General features: G+C 38.0%; 1 protein-coding gene across 1 annotated transcript in view; it reads right to left on the bottom strand.

The window, feature by feature from the left end:
- Positions 1-1,254: 1,254 nt before the first annotated feature.
- The window catches only part of ELAVL1 (ELAV like RNA binding protein 1), a 112,557-nt gene continuing 99,245 nt past the window's right edge, over positions 1,255-14,566 (bottom strand). Inside the window, exon 6 of the mRNA XM_073324407.1 lies at positions 1,255-12,882. Within this exon, the coding sequence (XP_073180508.1) occupies positions 12,558-12,882 (325 nt within the window). The 3' untranslated portion in view covers positions 1,255-12,557. The remainder of the gene's footprint in view (positions 12,883-14,566) is intronic.

Raw genomic sequence — 14,566 nt, 5'->3', positions numbered from 1 at the left:
GAGTCCCTTTAAAGCAAACTCACAGAAAGGTTATTTTTCTGCACCAATTAGTAGTTATTTTAGAGCAAATGCAGGGAGAGGAGGGATTTTAAATATTAATTTTTTATCCCACTGCCAATTCTCATTTGACATGCTCATTAACCAACACTGCTATGGTGTGAGAATGACTGACTACAATAGCTGAACCTACAGAAATAAAATAGGATTTTTTTAAGGGTATACAGTACATCTGCGGTAGCCTAGACTGAGCCTCCTGAGAGATACCGCACAGAACAAACAGTCTGGGAGAAAAAGTGATAGGGTGAGCAGGGAACTTTCGAATTCAGGGCACCTGCAGACCAGAACTATCTCTGAAGTTAGAGTAGCCCAAACAGGCTGCTCTAATTTACAGCAGTTTTACCCGGGCTGACCTGCAGCCCACAATCTCTGGAGTAGCGAGTGTTACAAGCACATGCTTTCTTTCCGTGGCTCCCGACATCACCCCTATACCAGGGCCTCGGAAGGGGGGGCAGCCTTGGGCTTCTTTTATTTGCCCTATACGGTTCCTGTGCCAATAGAATTCTCTTCTGCATTCCTGCAGCCCCTTCATGGTCTTTATATGATGCCTAAGGAGCATTCAGATGCTGTAACAGGGGCCACAACTTATTCCAATATGTTTTAAAGGAGGATCAGTTGCAATCATAGAATCATAGAATATCAGGGTTGGAAGGGACCCCAGAAGGTCATCTAGTCCAACCCCCTGCTCAAAGCAGGACCAATTCCCAGTTAAATCATCCCAGCCAGGGCTTTGTCAAGCCTGACCTTAAAAACCTCTAAGGAAGGAGATTCTACCACCTCCCTAGGTAACGCATTCCAGTGTTTCACCACCCTCTTAGTGAAAAAGTTTTTCCTAATATCCAATCTAAACCTCCCCCACTGCAACTTGAGACCATTACTCCTCGTTCTGTCATCTGCTACCATTGAGAACAGTCTAGAGCCATCCTCTTTGGAACCCCCTTTCAGGTAGTTGAAAGCAGCTATCAAATCCCCCCTCATTCTTCTCTTCTGCAGGCTAAACAATCCCAGCTCCCTCAGCCTCTCCTCATAACTCATGTGTTCCAGTCCCCTAATCATTTTTGTTGCCCTTTGCTGGACTCTCTCCAATTTATCCACATCCTTCTTGAAGTGTGGGGCCCAAAACTGGACACAGTACTCCAGATGAGGCCTCACCAATGTCGAATAGAGGGGAACGATCACGTCCCTCGATCTGCTCGCTATGCCCCTACTTATACATCCCAAAATGCCATTGGCCTTCTTGGCAACAAGGGCACACTGCTGACTCATATCCAGCTTCTCGTCCACTGTCACCCCTAGGTCCTTTTCCGCAGAACTGCTGCCTAGCCATTCGGTCCCTAGTCTGTAGCTGTGCATTGGGTTCTTCCGTCCTAAGTGCAGGACCCTGCACTTATCCTTATTGAACCTCATCAGATTTCTTTTGGCCCAATCCTCCAATTTGTCTAGGTCCTTCAATGAAGTTAAAAAAAATTAAACATTAACAGATAGCTACATAAATAGCAATAGACTGAGGAATGCCCCAAATCCTATTTTTTTATTAGTCAATAACGTTTTCTATTATTCTAGTTCAGGGTGAAGCAGCACATTCTCTTTATTAAAGTGCTCCAGCTAGAGCTCCTGTAGAAATCCAAAATCTTATCTCAGATTTTACTTTTTTGCCTGCATAGTATATTGTTCTGAATTTTCCATTTTAACTGAAACAATCTAATTTTAACTCAAATGTGTCAAGTTTAGTTTGAAGAGTTTTTATTGTAAAGAAAATCTTCTCCAATGAGCTGTTAGTAGAGGAGCGTGGTGAAGAAATGGAATCAGATTTCTGTTACGCTAATTTAACAGCTTCTAAACCAGGCACAGGAAAAAGGTAATTGTAGTGGGAAGTGAAGAGAAAGAACATATCTACTCCTCAAATTAACAACTCACTTGTATTTACAGTAAGAAAATGTGAAAAAGTTATCCTACAACACAACACTTGTTCCCTTTCTGCCTGATTTTGGAAGCGAAATAATAAAAGGATAAGGTGTTTACAAGAAAAGAAAAGAGGTACTTCCTTAAAGTCAAGAAATTGGAGAGGGGAAAAAAATCTCTTAAAATAGAAGAAACTTCTCTAAGGCAGACCTTACTGCATGGGATTCCAAGTGAATACTTGGAAAAAAAAAGACACCAGGAGACTTGAGAAAACAAAAATATTTACCTCCCTTAAAACAAAGAAAATATTTATATATCTATACACACACACACGAGCAAGGTGACAAGAGCAATCAGGTGGGCAGGACCAGATGGAAATGTTCCTCAGCTGGTTTCTGAAGTAGCATTGGGTAGGAAATTAGTGGAGCTTCTAATGCTGTTCTCTTAGGGTCCTCTGGGCTAGAATCTAATGGAAGATGACCCCAGCTGATTCTCTGCAGTAGCTCAGATGGCATAGGCTCTGAAGAACCTAGAAAGGAGAAGCATGGCAAGTGTCTCCCTCTTCTGGGAACCCTGTATCAAGAGAAACTCCATTTTGGAGTTAGCCTCTTTATCTAGCCTAGAAGTCGTCTCTTCTTTGAGTCCAGCAGTACGCTGCCATTTGTGTGAGGAGGGGTATACTTGGCTTAACTGTTTTGTGTTAGCAACTAACGCGCAAGTAAGGTAAGTCATCAGCTCTCTGTCCTCCATGAATTTTTCCATTAAAAAAGGGCAGAAAACTCATCAGTTAAAATCAACCTGAGGAAGTGGAGTTTACCTCCTCAGTTCATTTTACAAGCTTAGTTCAATGTGTTGCAGTAAACAGAAGAAGCTTAGCTTAGGCTCTAAGCAGGTTAGAGCTCAGGGAAGATCTAAACCCCATTTAAATATACTACACCCAATAAATGGGATTTAGATTTGTTTCCAGTGTTGTCTTTGTATAACTTAAGTTGTATTCAGTATCTTGTTACTCTTTGGTTGTCAGTAGAAAATGCTTTCATAAGCATAGTGTGAAAAAGTTAATTTCAGCATGATCTACAGTTTGCCACACTAATCTGATCACCATCATAGGCAGGAACAACTCTGAAATCCATCTTCCAAACGGGTCCAAATTATCAAAAGCAACATGCCTGATTCTTTGTGTCCCTGCACGTTGTATAGTCATTAATAGAAAGTAAGTATAAAACAGTAAGATTCTGATGCAGCAGTGTTTACACCCACTTTCCACTGAGATAAATGATTACACAAGATGCAGGCCAATGGAGATTCAGAGTCTATGTCAAATGCACAGGTCTCAGAGAAGAAAACATTTTGTCTCAGAAAATCAAAAACAATGATTTCTCTGTCTGAAAAGCAACGTGAACGTAAGATGTATGCCAAATCTCACCAGATGCTGACTTCAAAGGGCAAGGCTTTCTGGCAGTGAAGTAATAAAAAAATGACTGTTCCAGTTGAACACACAGTATGTTCAGAGAAAAAAATGAAAGCAGGGTGATGTGACTTAACTGAAAAGAACACACACTGGTCTACTCAGTGAACCAAAACTTTCAGGGAAGACTGTATTAAGTGACCCCTTTGGAAAGAAAGGCCATGAGTGTGTAAAACCTAGATGTTACCACTGCCTCATAGAAAAGGCAACATTTAGAAGTGAGGCAGGGAAAGGGATCAATTGAAGTTCATTTCACCTTCCCATCTGATTTGAAGACGGGGTGGAAGGTTCTCATTTTCAGGTAGAAAGCTCCTCAAATTTTCAAACTTAGATTTGCAATTCAGACTATGATCTGGTTAAAATAAAAATCTTTCAGCCAAGGTAACCGCCATCATTTGGTAGAAAAACAACAACATTTTACCTGAAAAGTAAAAAGTAAACCAGGTGTCTTATTTTAATTCCCACTCTGTTGATAACATTACAAGTACTAAAAATCAAAAAACTGTGGTAACCCTGATTATCTCATTTCATGAATGAACATAATTCAAATGCTTCTGAAAAATGTCACTATTCCAATAAATTAAATTAATGTACAGTGTACAACAATAATCCAATTCCTGTGGAGAAAACAGGTAAGTATTTGAACAATTCACTAAATATTACATAAAAGCCTTAATTGTGATTTTATATTTGAAAATACATTAGTTTTCATTCCAGTTCACTTAATAACATAATGAAAACATTTTGAACAAGGGTTTAATAAAAATAGTAATGAACATGTGGTAAAAAAACAAAAAACCCTGTTACAGATAATTTACTTAATATTTTTAAAAATTCTGAAAATGGAGTAAAACATTTTTGTGTTTTGTTTTTATTAATTTTGAGAATACCATTTAGAAAACAGAATGCTGGTAACTCCACTCACACGGTTCCAGAAAATTGATTCTTCTTTCATAGGTCCTTTAAAGATTCAATGTTCTTGAATATCAAAACTCAGTTGTTTTGTTGTTTAAAAAACATTGCTAAGAACTTCCAAGAATATGAATCAAAATGCAAACAGAAGTTGGACTTTGCACATTTCTGCAACTACTACTAAAATAATTACATAAACACTCTCAAAATAACACAATGGGATTCAACTTCATTTTAGACATTTGGAAAGCAGTGTCATACTTTATTTTAAATAAACCCATGTAAAAACAAAGTTAAAATGAAAAATGGTACCTGAAAAATAAATTATTTGATATAAAACAAATCAATAACTTAAAAACATACTAATATACAAAATGATTAACGATATAGTGTACAGTATGGGAAACAATTGATAAAGCCTTCTGTCCCACAAACAGATTACTTTATAAACAAAAGGTTACATAAGTTAAGGGAAATGAAATCAGTAAATAGACTAGAAGTACAATGTTATTCAAACTTACTGGTCAAATAAAGGTTTATCCCAACTTATGATGCTTCAAATGTCTCAAGTCATTTTCTTCTTAATGACCAAGTGAAAAAGTTTAGCTTTATCACTGAAAGGTTGTTTAAAAATGTTTAAAAATAAACAATAGTTAATATGAGAATGAAATTTCTAAAATATGAACATAGTAACAATATTTCAAGATTTCAGGTGGCTGTTCCACTATTACTGAATTTCCATCATCAACAAAAGAATTTAGTGTTGAAAATTCCACTCAACAGAAAAATATTTCTAGTTAAAATTGTCCTTGTAAATCGTTTACCAAGTGTGATATACAACAGAGAATTGCAGCAAGATTGAACAAAGCAACAACAAGTTTTAAAGGCAAAGCCACTCACTGGATGCTTTGTGTTCTGTTTTAGAGATCATAAAAGCTTTAACATCAATTGTGTTTTTATCATGCACAGGGAAAAATATACACCTAACTTTTTATTAAATATATTTTACTACATATGAATGCTACAAAAAACCGTACAGAAAAAATAATGCTGTACCTGATTAGAACTAAGACAAGAAATTTAGAGAGAAGTTAAACTTCAATTTTCAATTCTATTGGTTATACTTTGGACACACTAAGTTGTGCATTACACAAGTACCTCAACTTAAAAATGGAAGTGGGGTCATTGTGTTTTCTTTGAAATCCATGTATTTTCATAATGTAGCAGAAACCCAGTAGCATATACTATAGATCACAATGCTTAGCCTTTTGATCAATATATTGATCTATCAATCCTACGGTGCTGGGATTTCCCAGCATTAACAGGAAGTGCAGACATAATGTTCAGGAACCTGCCTTCAGCACGGCAGAAGACTCTTCTGCCAACAAATATAGAGATTAAAGAAAATGTGGTACACACTAAGTGACAAATTCGGTCCTTGACTAAATGAATGCAACTCCACTGACTTAAAAGGAGATGTGCCTGTCCATAGTAGGCGTGAATTTGGTCCCTTCTCCCTAAAACTAATTGTTAGGAGCCCCCTCCCCCAAAAATTGAAATGGTGTAATAAGGTGCTTGTTCAACAACAATACAAACTTCCCATTTTGGAAGTCAAAATTCGGTAACCTTATCTCAGAGGTAGCATTATGACAGAAAGCCCTATGTGGAAGGTGCTCTGTGTTTTACTTTTGAGAATTACAGAAAACCATGACATCATCACCAATATTTCATTAAAAAGTTGTGCATTTTTAAAAAAAAGTTTCCACAAACTAACATTTTACAGGTAATTCTTAGAAGTCCTAATTCCAATAAGCAAATTTTTGTTAGAACTAATCAAGTACATTTGGGGACATCCTTATAAAATTAATTAGAAGTACATATTATTCAATTATAAACTGTACATATTTAACTTTAATCATTCCCGTTTAGCATATATGGAAGCCGAGACCCTTTTCTGAAATTTTTGAAGAACCTCCATTTTATTGCCTAACCAGAACATTAAACATAAAATTATGTAACTGCTTATAAGGAGGCTGGGAAATATTCACATTTGAAATTTAGCATTCACAAAGACTGGATTTCATTTTTACGAAAAAGTGACATTTTAGTTGAGGCTTAATTCAATTGCTGAAAGCTGTCTCTATAGTAATAGCTACAGTATCTTATTCTAAAACTTTGAATTGCTTTGTAAAAATGACATTGCTACAACTTTGCATGCTCCTATAAAAACAATGTTAAAAACAGCTGACTTACAAACCTTTTGGAGTAAAGGTATTCAAACTCATTTGGTCACCTGCAATAAAGTAAATGACCATACACTGACCACCTACAATTAACTGCAGTGAGAAATTCATATCCTATTCCAAGGACTTGAATACCTCAATATTTTCAGTGTGTTTTCTGATACTATCATGATGCAGATGTGCTGAAAAAAAACAAAAACAACCAAGGGGAAAGAAAAAAGTTTAGACATACACCACTGAGGGGATATTGCCCTGGAGAATGATTCCTCCTACTCTTCCCCTTCCATCCCCAGCATGATCTTGAAATTCTTCACAGTCCCAAACCAAAAGAATTGAAGAGGAGGGGTTGCCATAAGCTCAGGGGCAGGAGGCATCATGACTGTTTTGGCTCAGTACCACCCCCGTCCATACCTCATAGTAGAGTGGGGGCACAGGATCATAAATGAACCAAAATCTTATGATGCAACAGCTTCAAGGATAAAGATACCCTCCTGCTTACTTTAGTGCATGGGAATAGTTTGCAAATAGGAGAATCAAGGGGTCAATATATTTGGAACAGACTAAAAACCACTACGGGAAGTTGCTTTAATTCATCTCAGTTCATAGCTTTCATGATTCTCAGTATTATTCTGTTGCTGCCAGCTTATGTGAAAGAGTTGTATTTATTTTTGCATCTTGTACAAAAGCACATAGCAGCATTATAATTTTATGTATTTATTTTTTGCTTTTAAAGTGAAATTCCCTGTGCTACTGACCAACACAAGCCTATAGTGAAGGCTAAAGTGGCACACGGGCCTTGTTGTTAACCCTTGTACACAAGGGTGAATGCAATCCATAATGGGATCTTGTGAAGCAAACAAAAAGTGAATTGTTGGAGGGTTTAAGAAATATTACTTATATTAATATAAGTAGATGGACTGGGAAAAGCCAGTTTCTGAATACTTTTTCAATTCATTTGAATTCTTTTGAAAACATTGAATTTTACCAGATTAAAATATTTAATCTAATACTTTTAAAAAATGTCTTAACAATAGCTAAAGCCCAGAACATTTTAATGGAGTTTTAGAAGTCATTCCATGGTTATAATTAGGATAGTTTTGCCTTACCTATAAAATTGTCTCATCTTGGAGTGAAACTCCACCAGTCATGCAAGAACTGCCAGGTAGCCAGGCCCATATCAAATTCTGGAAGAAGCCCTATGCAGACAATGTGTTTAGTATCCAAACTCTGGCCGTACAAGAGCCTGATTGGAGCAAAAGCCCCAAGAAATGCTTGGAAAGATGAACAAATACAAAGAACAGGTAAACAGAAGGAATGATGCCAGACCGGCAAAGGTTCCCATCCAACTGAAATTCCAGGATGAAGGACAGAGTGGCATGAAGAGAAGTGTACACATCTATGAAAGAGCATTAATGCAAACAGCAAGATCAGTCATCCAACTCTGAGGGAAGGTCTTCCATGCCCTCTGTACGATTTCTATCAGCTGAGATGAGTACCCAAGGTTCTGAAGGATCATCCTTGTCAGTATCCAAACAGTCAAAAGAGTGTTACAGGAGCAAAGGCAAACAACTGTGCTTGATCAATAGGAAAAGGAATCCACCTTCCAAAACCCAGGAACCTCTGTTTGGGGAAGAATGGAGGTAGCTGAATATTGTTAAATGAAGCAAACAGATCCACTTGTGGGTAGACCCACATAAAAAAGGTCTGTAGTATCACTGATTTGTTCTATTGATGTTCTCACTTGTCAGTCCCTTTGAGTATGCAGGTTGCCTTGAACATAGGTGGATATGAATTAAAAATGGGCTCATTTTTGGAGATTATATAAACTGCAAAGATTCTGTTTTCACATTCAATCAGAATGGCTGGTGAGTAGAGGTAATGAAGAAAACCCTGTGCCCTCCAGACCTATTGTCCTTTGTTCCATGGAATTTAGATTCTTAGCTTCTTTGAACTAGAACCCTTGACACAGTCTGTGACCCAAGTGCACACTCCATCCTTTGAAACCTTGTAAATCTGGTGACAGAATTATCCTGGAAACAGATTACTCTAATAGCACATTGCCCTTTAATAGGGATTTCTTATGTAACACCACTGGAGTGATGTCTGGACCTGGAGAAAAAGTACATTAAGGATCCCAGGGAGTCTTTCCAACTATCTCAGAGAGAACGAAGGCCAGAAGAATTCTTATATGTAGTGCTACTCATTGTAGTTTGCCTGCTATAGAGACTGATCAGGATAAATTGGTTCAGCAGGCACGACCTGACAGTTTCCTTTATCTTACTTGCCTTCTGTGTCTGATGAGAAATGTATCATGCCTCTGGTGTGAAAACAGGCCCCTACATTAACAAGATTTTGAGAAGGAATAGGGAAGTTCATGAAGCCAGAATCACGGAAAACAGACAAAAGCAAATGGAAACATAGATGTGCCATCTGAAAGGTATCTGCATTACTTGGTCATCCAAATAATGAAATCTGTGGATGCCCTCTGTCTTAGGGATGGGTATGATGACGGTTATGATTTTTGTACACTCCCTGAGGGATAAGAGGCCAAAAAGTACAACTGCAATGCTGGAAGTGGTTGGTCCAGGTAGAAATGGAAGCGTGTGGTAGGCTGGATGACTGGGCACACCAAGGCATGCACACTTCTAAACCACCAAGCAGAAGAAATCATTGATTTACCTTATTAGAATGGAGAGTGTTAAGAGTGCAGGATTCAGGATGGAAACAGAGGGACTGAGAGAAAGCAGGTCTGGTATGGGTCAGAACTAGCCATCCGGTTAGTTATCAAAAAGTAATGTGAACACATGCCTCAATTTCTCTCCACCTGGGGAGTCAGATTGGAGTTGTTACGGACAGCGACAAAAAAGGACTTTGAGAACAGTCTCTCGCTAGATATAAAGTGGCCTATAGACTTGGAGGACTGAAAGGGAGATTTGTAGCTTTATCTGTCTCGCATTATCCCCAGAAAAATTAAATGAATGTACCTCTTCCTGATTTGCTCCTGCCTAGGTGAATGGTAGTTTGCTCAGGTGAATGGCCTCATTGACAGATTAAGGGTTCCCCCCAAAATTGCTAAAGGAAACTTGGACCAGATGCGTTCTAGAAACAGAGAGTCTGCATCCCCAAGTGTGAAACCAGGACGTTGTGTCTCAGTCTTACTGAGCAGAGGTGTATGGGAAGGAAAACATCAAAGCAGCCAACGAAGGAGAGCGATGTCAAAGTATTCGAGGATAGTGCAAAGAGTTGCCATTACTCTGTTTTAAGAGCAAGGTTTGGCAAGCTCACAACAGTGAAGCTTTTGATGTGGCTGCATGGGCCAATGCAGTTTTAATGATTTAATACCACAAAGGCATCAATCTCATTTTAAAGACTGGTCTGTGCAACTATCTACCATGCCCTTTACAGCAGCAGCCCTGCTCCCACTAAAATGTTTCTTAGTGAGCCATGAGATGAAGGGAATTACAAGGAAGGTTCTTGGATCTTTAAAAACTGCACTCTCGTGGAGGAGTCTAGGGCTGGTAAAAGAGTTGATGGGACACAGTGAGAGGACTTATTTAAATAAGAACTTCAGATTTAACATGGAGATAGGTGTAAAGTAATCCTGATACAGCTGCTGAACCCCCCAAAACTAGTATCTCGCCACAGGATACAGGAAAAGAAGGACTCATTGGAAGGAAACACGAGTGATGGAGAGGAAACACTGGAAATAGCAGCCTGCCCAAGGAGGAGCTCATAGAGGGCCCACTGTTTACCTTTTACCTGGTGGCAGCTGCTGGTTTTGGAGGACATTATCCTACAACTGTCTGATGCTGACTGTGCTTCTCAAAGGTTTGGGGCATGGAATAAATGGGAATGGCAAAAATGGAAAGATAGCACACATTAGGCAGCAGAAAGCACTTTAATATACTGCACTAGAGCTAAGGCAGCTCACTCAACATTGCTAGAGCTCTTGGAAAAGAGCTCTGCTCTTGCTGGGCTCTCCTGAAGCCAGCAGAGAGAGGCTGTGTACAACCACAAACAGCCAATCATTAGGGCAGTAAATGACCGGCTGCTGACAGCAAATAGTGCATGCTGCAGATTAAAGGAAAGGCCAACAGCTGACTGAAGAATGAGTAAAGAACCAAACAATGAAGTATAGGAAAGGAGAGCACAGAATTCCAGCGCCAGCACAGGACTGAAGGCCCTGATGTTGAAAAAAGAGAAATCATAGTTGTGATGCAAGATAGGATCTTAAAGAGCCAATGTTTGGGCACCATACAAACAAAAACAATTCTGCATGAGACTGCCTCCAGAATCTGAAATGACTACTCATTAGCTCTTTGGGATTGGCACAGGTTCACTCAAAAGAGAATTGCTGACAAGTTGTCCCAATTTCTGCATTTCCTCTGAACTCTGGTGACAGAACACAGATAATATTCTTGCAATAGTTTGTCAGGTGAAGTCCCTACTCATGCTCACTAACTATGTACCTACATGCCTTACATAGCACATTTTTAATAAAAGAAATATTGTTCAGTCTGTCTACAAAGCAACATATGTGTGTTTAACTCAGTGTCTGGCACATACTTTCTATGTGACACATTTATTGTAATGCTTTTGTTTTCACACAAATATTTTCTCCTACTGATCTGTCAAAAGGACAGATTAATGGATTTTAATTTTAATGAAGACTTGTAGTACTTTAAAGCAATACTCTTAATATTGGACACTTTGTGCAATACTTGGCAAAAAAAATAATATAAAATAAAAAACAAAACAAAATTCGAGCAAAACAAAATCAAATTTAATGGTCTTAAATGCAAAAGTAAAAACAAACAAACAAAAAACACAAAAAAGCAAAAGAAAATTAACAAACAGAACAACTCAAAGTTTCAAGGCAGTCTGCAGAAAACTTGGGGGATTAATCTTTAAATCTACAAATCAGTTTTTTGTTAATATCTAACTTGCAAGTAGTAAGTACTTTTCTGCTGAGTGTTCAATAAGTAAAGCTAGTTGTCAAAACAAAATCCTATTAAAATAGAAAAATCTAGCACTCGTTAGAAGGGATGCGAGAAATACAATGCTCAAATGTTTATAACTGTTTTTACAAAATGGAACTACCCTTAGGAATTCAAACTATAATGATCTTTGAAACTGAATAATTATCTTGCTGCATTACAATGTACCAGTAAGTAGTGCATCATGCATTAAATATTTGGACAGAAGAAATTCAGTTTGATAAAGTAAAAAACATATTCACACTGTTTTTGGAGTTTTGTTTTGACTCTGAAATCTTCCGAGTTTCTCTGAAACTCTTTGGTCCATTCCTATGAAAAACTGGGCTTAAAATTTTTTGTAAAACCTTTCGATTTGACAACTTGGCCACTGTTCAGTGCGCAACTTACCTCATCAATGGTGTTAAAAGTTATGCTGGCATGCTACTACTTACAAGACCTGCATGTTATGAAGTCTAATCCCCAACTAGATGTAGCAATGAAAATCACTTTAAAAAGCAATGTACTGCCAACATCAGTATTTCTCAACTTTTTTACCAGGCTATTGGGGACTGAGGGGAGGACCACACTAACAGTGTCCACTTGATAGTTTAAAATAAAAAAAAAAAAAAAATTAAAAAAAGTTCCAGTTTTTGCAGACAATGTTCAATAGAACAAATGTTAGTCTCATAAGTGAAAGCATGCTCCAATTTTACCACCATCCAGAGGGTCTAGTTAATGCAATCTACTTAAGATTTTATGGTTTTTTTAATATATATTTTTAATGAAATAACTTAAAGGAACTTAAAATTGGTCTAACATTGTGGGATTTCAAACATTTGAACATGTCAGTTGCATCCCAGAGTATAAAAACCTTTTTCACTTCTCATTTAGACTAAGACAAACACTTGTGAAAATTGGCGCAAAATGAGTTTTACACTAACAAAAATGTTTTAACTTCTGTCACTCAATTATCTATTCCATACAAAAAGCACGAGCAAGTTATTTGTGGGACTTGTTGGTTTTGAAGGAAACCTGTAAGATTTTGTCCCCCAGGCGGTAGCCATTAAGACTTGCTATGGCCATTGCAGCTTCTTCATAGTTTGTCATGGTCACAAAACCAAAACCTTTGCACTTGTTGGTGTTGAAATCTCGAATAACTTTCACATTGGTAACCGCACCAAAGGGGCCAAACATCTGCCAGAGGATTCCCTCATCAGCATCTTGACCAAGGTTGTAGATGAAGATACACCAGCCAGAAGATGCGTTTCCTGGAACATTTACACCAGAAAGCCCACTCATGTGATCTACACCCATAGGAGAGAACCTAGCAAATAAAAAGCACAATATTTCATGTAAAAGTTCAATACAATCAAGCAAATTAACTTGAAAGGGAAGCAACTGAATATTTTCTATATAAGCATCAAAACTTCTAGTCAGAGTGAAATGTTTCACCTTCCCCATTTATCATAGGACAATCAAACTGGCAGCTGATCGAGAGAAGAGTTAAATTCAGCAATGTGTCTACATTAATGGGTAACTACATAAGAACAGATAGGCAATGAAAGAGTTGCCTGGTGATGTGACAATCAAACAGGATATACAAGGCTGGTTTAGATACTCACATACACTATTAGGGATGACTTAGGGCAGCAATATGGAACTACTCAGTGCTTAAAAATAGGCCAAGAATCCCTCCCCTACGCCCCAACCAGCCTTAAATCAACTTATCTTTGTCTACAAGGGGCTTGTGCCCAATTCCCTCCTAGAGCTGATCCTGCCTTTACAGCAGTGTCTCGGGGTCTCGCCAATCAAAGGGGTTTCTGTGGCAGCAAACACAGCTTGAACCCTTCTCCACCATAAAGCAGCAGCGAAACACTCCTGCTCCCAACTGGCTGCAAAACTGACGACAGGCAGACACCTCGTAGTCCCTACCACAGTAGGCAGGGAACTACTAGAGTTTCCCTAGAAAGTGCACATTAGCTGGAATAAGCCCCAATTCCTAGGTACACCGTTAATGTCACTTCCAGTGTATTCTGATTTAATTTTGGTAACACATTTGCATAACTGATCATGTTTATTTCCAGTAACTAATCATTTCTAATTTATTAAATAGCCACTTCTGTTTTTAAATATTGATTGTAAAGTTTCTTCTGCCAAATATAGATTATCTATGAATGTATAATTTAAAAATAGTACTTCTTTTTTAAAATGTAAATCCAATAGGGTTGAGTCTACTTTCATTTACACCCATTTTACACGAGTAAAACTCCAGTGACTTCACTGGAGTGGACTCCTGATTTACACACACATGAGAACCAGACCCAATATGCCTGTCCTTCCTCACCCCCAATATACATTTCTCCCCTTCTTTCTCTCCCCCAGAATCCGGTCTTGACTCCTCCTGCACAATGAGCCAGAGGCATCTCAGAATTTCTGAACCTTTGCTCTTTTCTGTTTTGCTTTTTTCTTTCCCTCCCCAACCAACATCCCACACCTTTAGCTATTTCATCCCCCACTTCTATTCTGACTACCTAGGAAATTAAATCAATAAAATTATTTTAATGAAGCATTAGGGTTGCACAGTTAAGCACTCAAAAAAAATCAGCAAGTGTCAAAGTTAAGGCCAAAGGCACAATTTTAACTGTGATCCCATGCACTTATATATTTAACAATCTAAATTTGCGGTTCCATGTGACTCCAGAACTACTGTGTAGTATTATGCTATAGCTGAGAAAGTTGTTAACCTACTAAAAGCACGCTGAAGCATGCAAGGCTTCTGTACATTGGTAGTCCACACATTAAGTGCCCAAAACAAACTCTCTGATATACAAAAATTGCACTTCTTGTACAATTCTTTACTGAGCAGATCCAAGTGATCTGATGACTATCATCTTATATCCCATCAAGCAGTTCTCACTTTAAAAAAATAAAATAGTTTTTGTTTTCGTGTGTGTGTTACGTTTCTGGTTCTTCGAATGAGAACCTTGAGATTTCATTTGTTTATCCAA

The sequence above is a fragment of the Lepidochelys kempii genome, chromosome 25 (genome assembly GCF_965140265.1).
Source record: "Lepidochelys kempii isolate rLepKem1 chromosome 25, rLepKem1.hap2, whole genome shotgun sequence".
NCBI lineage: Eukaryota > Metazoa > Chordata > Testudines > Cheloniidae > Lepidochelys > Lepidochelys kempii.
The sequence above is the reverse complement of the archived record's forward strand: the minus strand, read 5'-3'. Positions and strand labels throughout refer to the sequence as shown.